Below are 3922 nucleotides of genomic sequence, written 5' to 3' on the forward strand. Positions count from 1 at the left end.
ACACCGCACCCACACCCCCCCCCCTGGGCGATCCCTAACCCCTCCTCCTCCCCCCCAACCCAAATCCAACAAATCCCTAACCGGAAGGCTGTCCACGGCAGGGATGACCGTCCGGATTTCCTAACCCCTTCTCCTCCTCCCTACGCCGACGAGAGCTACCTGATCTTCTTCGAGTCTCCTCGAATACGGATTCTCGCTTCGAGAGCTCACGTCCGAGGCCAATCGCGGGATTTCGTTCTGGAGCCCCAGTTTAGATTCCGATGGTTCTTTCCGGTTGCTCTCGATGCGAGCATTCTAAAGGCTGGTCATACATTTGGAGTTTTTCAATCTTTTGTTTAACCAATTGCAAAAATCAGACATTTTCTAGATTCCAAATGGATTTTGAGCATCGGCGAGATGGCACTGTTTTTACTTCTTTGATTGTCAGATGACCTCATTCTATGATTTTTGAGTCTTTCCCATTTGGTAGTCCCCTGTCACAACTCCAACAAATTTGATCTGACACCTATTCACCCACTATATGCAACTATATGTCTTTAGGTTGTGTATGTCTTGTAACAACATATGATTATGAATCTTGTAACTGCATACAACAATATATTTTTTGATTTGCCTGTCTATGCTCATTGGTATCAACACAATGACTACCACATTTGTCTCTGTGTACTGTAAATGTCATCAGCCCGCTGTTGCTCGTAAGTTATTCGATGAAATGCTTGAGAGGAATGAGATTGGAACCATGAATTCTAGTGCTGGATCCACTAATGATGCACAATATGTAGTGCTATCGAATATTTATGCTGCTTCAGAAAAATGGGAAGAAGCAGAGAGGATAAGGAGGAGAATGGTGGAAAATGGAATACAAAAAATGTGTGGTTGCAGTTCGATCATGAAAGGTAAAAATTCTTTCATCATTTCAAAAAAAAAAAAAAAAAAGGCCCCTCCTTAGTGAGTTTGCCTTAGGCCCCCAAATGCATTGGGCCGCCCCTGCTTAGAATCAGTGGACTTGTTCCTTATACCATTTGATGTAGAAATTTTAATTTGGTAATTTATTAAGTATTTTTTGTCTATAAAGTTAAGTTTTTTTGTTTTGCTTTGAAAGGTGCATTGTGAGACCGTTACTGATGGGAGTGCCAGTGACACTCTGGAGCCATGGAAATTTAAGGTTTCATATGACAAGTTGGTCATTGCATCCGGAGCAGAGGCCTCGACCTTTGGTATACTTGGTGTAAGAGAGCATGCGGTCTTTCTCCGTGAGGTTCACCATGCCCAAGAGATTCGGAGGAAGCTCCTTCTCAATCTGATGCTGTCTGATGTGCCCGGTATGCCATTTCAGAAGATAGGAAACATCATGGATGTTATTGCATTAATTAGTACCTTGTGTAAATTTGTTTTCTTATAATGATTTCAGCCTGCTATGATATTTGTTTTTTGCAAATAATGTTATGTAGTTCAAGCACTGCCAAATCCTGCATTTGTGCATTCTTTGAACAGCAAATATTAGAGTATACAGTGATTTGGTGTAATGCATTTAATACTTGATTTTTTTTTTGGCAAATATAGGCATATCAGAAGAAGAAAAGAGGAGACTGTTGCACTGTGTTGTTATTGGAGGTGGTCCAACCGGTGTTGAGTTCAGTGGTGAAATTAGTGATTTCATCATTGGAGATGTTCATCAACGTTACTCCCATGTTAAAGACTATATCTGTGTGACCCTAATTGAGGTTTTCCTGTCATACCTCTCCAGCATGATTTTATGAACTTGAATTATTTTTTCCTCTATATCTCTTTTTTATTCCTCTAATGGAGTGTTTGATGCTATAGCTCATAAAACATCGCGTAATTTAGTTACTTGAGAAATTTATTTCTAGTCAATCTTGTCAAGAACATATGTGGATAAAAATCATCTGAACTCTTTCTTTTTTGTGTTAGGCAAATGAAATTTTATCATCTTTCGATGTTCGACTCAGAACATATGCTACAAAACAACTCACTAAGGTCAGTGATTCTAAGCAAGGGATTGTGCAATCTCTTCTTTTGTTGATTTTCAATTGCTGTTTGTTAAATTGCTTGATTGCTCTCTGCATTTCCATTTCCCTTAGTCCTGAATTTACTTCAGAAACTTTTTATATGAAGAGCATCATTTTCTTTTATGCTGATATTGTTTTCAATGTTCATTGCTTTTGTATTGACCTTGTACTATCCCTTGTTAAATTGCTATTCGATTCTTTCTCCTTGAGAATTCAGTTCAACCTCAACGGCTCCCATGGAAGAATCAGTTCATACTTCTAGGGTTTTCCGCCCTCATGATTTGTTCTTTATTTGTTTGTTTTTCTTTTGATTTTGTGCACAGGTGTTGATTCCGATACCAAAACCTACTGGTTTCACTGGTGCCGATCCTTACAAGATGTAAGTCTAATTGAATTTTCGTGTTTTTCTTAATTTGTCTAACATGTCATTTGAATATGCTTCTCTTTAGTCAATTTACGGTATCTGTGTAAGAATTGATGGCTGTATAATTTTCGTGTTTTTCTTATGATTCATTTAGCTATAAATTTCCCTCACAGGCACATTCAATCTTTGTTATTGATCTTCTTACTGGTGTACAGATGTACTCATTTTAATTTAATTTTTAGATCTTCCAGAAGTTTGCTAAATTATATAACAATGCCTTTGAGAAAATCAAGATCGAGTGCTATTGAGAAAGCCTTGTCTCCTGAAGAACAGCAAGCAAAGGTAAACATACTCATTTTAACCAACTAAATGCTTATATTTATGCCTCTTAAGTTTTATGCATGACATCTTCATTCCGAATTTTGGTTATCACTTGAAGCATCTTATAGTGTTCACTTGAAAAGCATCTTATAGTTTTCACTTGAAGAGCATCTTAAGCTCCTTCCTTTTTCTGAGCAGCATGCTGGCCAAGGGTTTTGTCCTGAGCAAGGATGCCCTCAAGAGAGCCAGGTCCTTTGACGAACGGCACCATTTTATGTCCGGCGCCTCAGCTATGGCTTTAGTCCCCTGGAGGATCTCACTGGAATTATTGGGCAATCATCATCCTCTTCTACCTCTACAAGTCAAGCTCCAGAGCTGTACTCGCGTGAAGACCTTCTAGGTATTTTTGAGCACTAAAAGAAAAAATGGCAAGAGGAGGTTCTTCAAAAGATGAGAGAAGAGATTGGCTTTGGACCATGGCATGCAGAACGGGGGGTAATGGTGATTCTGGTTCTGCTGATCATGCTTCATTATAATTGCTTTTGCCTTAGATGATAGGTCTTTGCATTTCTAGGAGGAATGAAATCTCTGTTATGACATACTTTTTGTACTTTGATTTTGATAGATTTAGGACATGTTGATGCCTATTTTGAATGACATGTTAAAAAACTTTTGCGTAATGTTGAATGCCTTTGCTATTAATGATATTGTTATTATTATTATGAGCCAATCAATGTACCAAATGTACCAGGTTATTGGAATGTGATCAGTGACTAAATTTGGTTACTGAATTGTTTACCAAGTATTGTGACGAGCAGCCATAAATTTAGTGACAGAGTTTTGGTTACTAAAAATTGATTATGCTCAGTGAGTTGTGACAAATTAGTGACGGTAATCTTGTTACTAGATCAGTGACGGAATTAATAACAAATTTAGTGACAAAATTTGTGACCATGTCTGTGACGACTAAATTTGTCACTGAAGGTTGTGACAGATCAGTGACCAAATTTGTGACCGAATTCTGTGACAAAATCAGTGACCAAGTTACCTTCGTCACTAACTCAATGACTAGTTAGTGACGGGAAATACATAATTTCTTAAATATTTAATTTTTGGATTTGTAATGGTTTAGTGACGGTGATTCTGTCACGGAGTTTAGTGACGGGAATCGCCGCCGTCACTGAGAATTTAGCGACGCGTGTTTTTG

The 3922-nt window shown here is 38.2% G+C and overlaps 1 protein-coding gene across 1 annotated transcript; it reads left to right on the forward strand.

Annotated features, from left to right (window-relative positions):
- The first annotated feature begins 640 nt into the window (after nt 1-640).
- On the forward strand, nt 641-3673 carry LOC120103993 (internal alternative NAD(P)H-ubiquinone oxidoreductase A1, mitochondrial-like). Its single transcript, XM_089923736.1, has 7 exons — nt 641-847; nt 1103-1322; nt 1564-1724; nt 1933-1998; nt 2354-2409; nt 2637-2736; nt 2914-3673. The coding sequence occupies exons 1-7, from the start codon at nt 641-643 to the stop codon at nt 2971-2973; spliced, it is 870 nt and encodes a 289-aa protein (XP_089779862.1). The 3' UTR covers nt 2974-3673.
- The last annotated feature ends 249 nt before the right edge of the window (nt 3674-3922 follow it).

This window comes from Phoenix dactylifera, chromosome 6 (genome assembly GCF_051530095.1).
Source record: "Phoenix dactylifera cultivar Ajwa chromosome 6, Ajwa_hap1_PhDact_Kaust_v1.1, whole genome shotgun sequence".
Taxonomy (NCBI): domain Eukaryota; kingdom Viridiplantae; phylum Streptophyta; class Magnoliopsida; order Arecales; family Arecaceae; genus Phoenix; species Phoenix dactylifera.

Coding starts and splice junctions, on each gene's coding strand:
- LOC120103993 (XM_089923736.1), top strand. CDS start 641: ATGACTACCACATTTGTCTCTGTGTACTGTAAATGTCATCAGCCCGCT. Junction 1,323..1,563: donor GATGCTGTCTGATGTGCCCG/GTATGCCATTTC, acceptor TGGCAAATATAG/GCATATCAGAAGAAGAAAAG. Junction 1,725..1,932: donor TCTGTGTGACCCTAATTGAG/GTTTTCCTGTCA, acceptor TTTTTGTGTTAG/GCAAATGAAATTTTATCATC.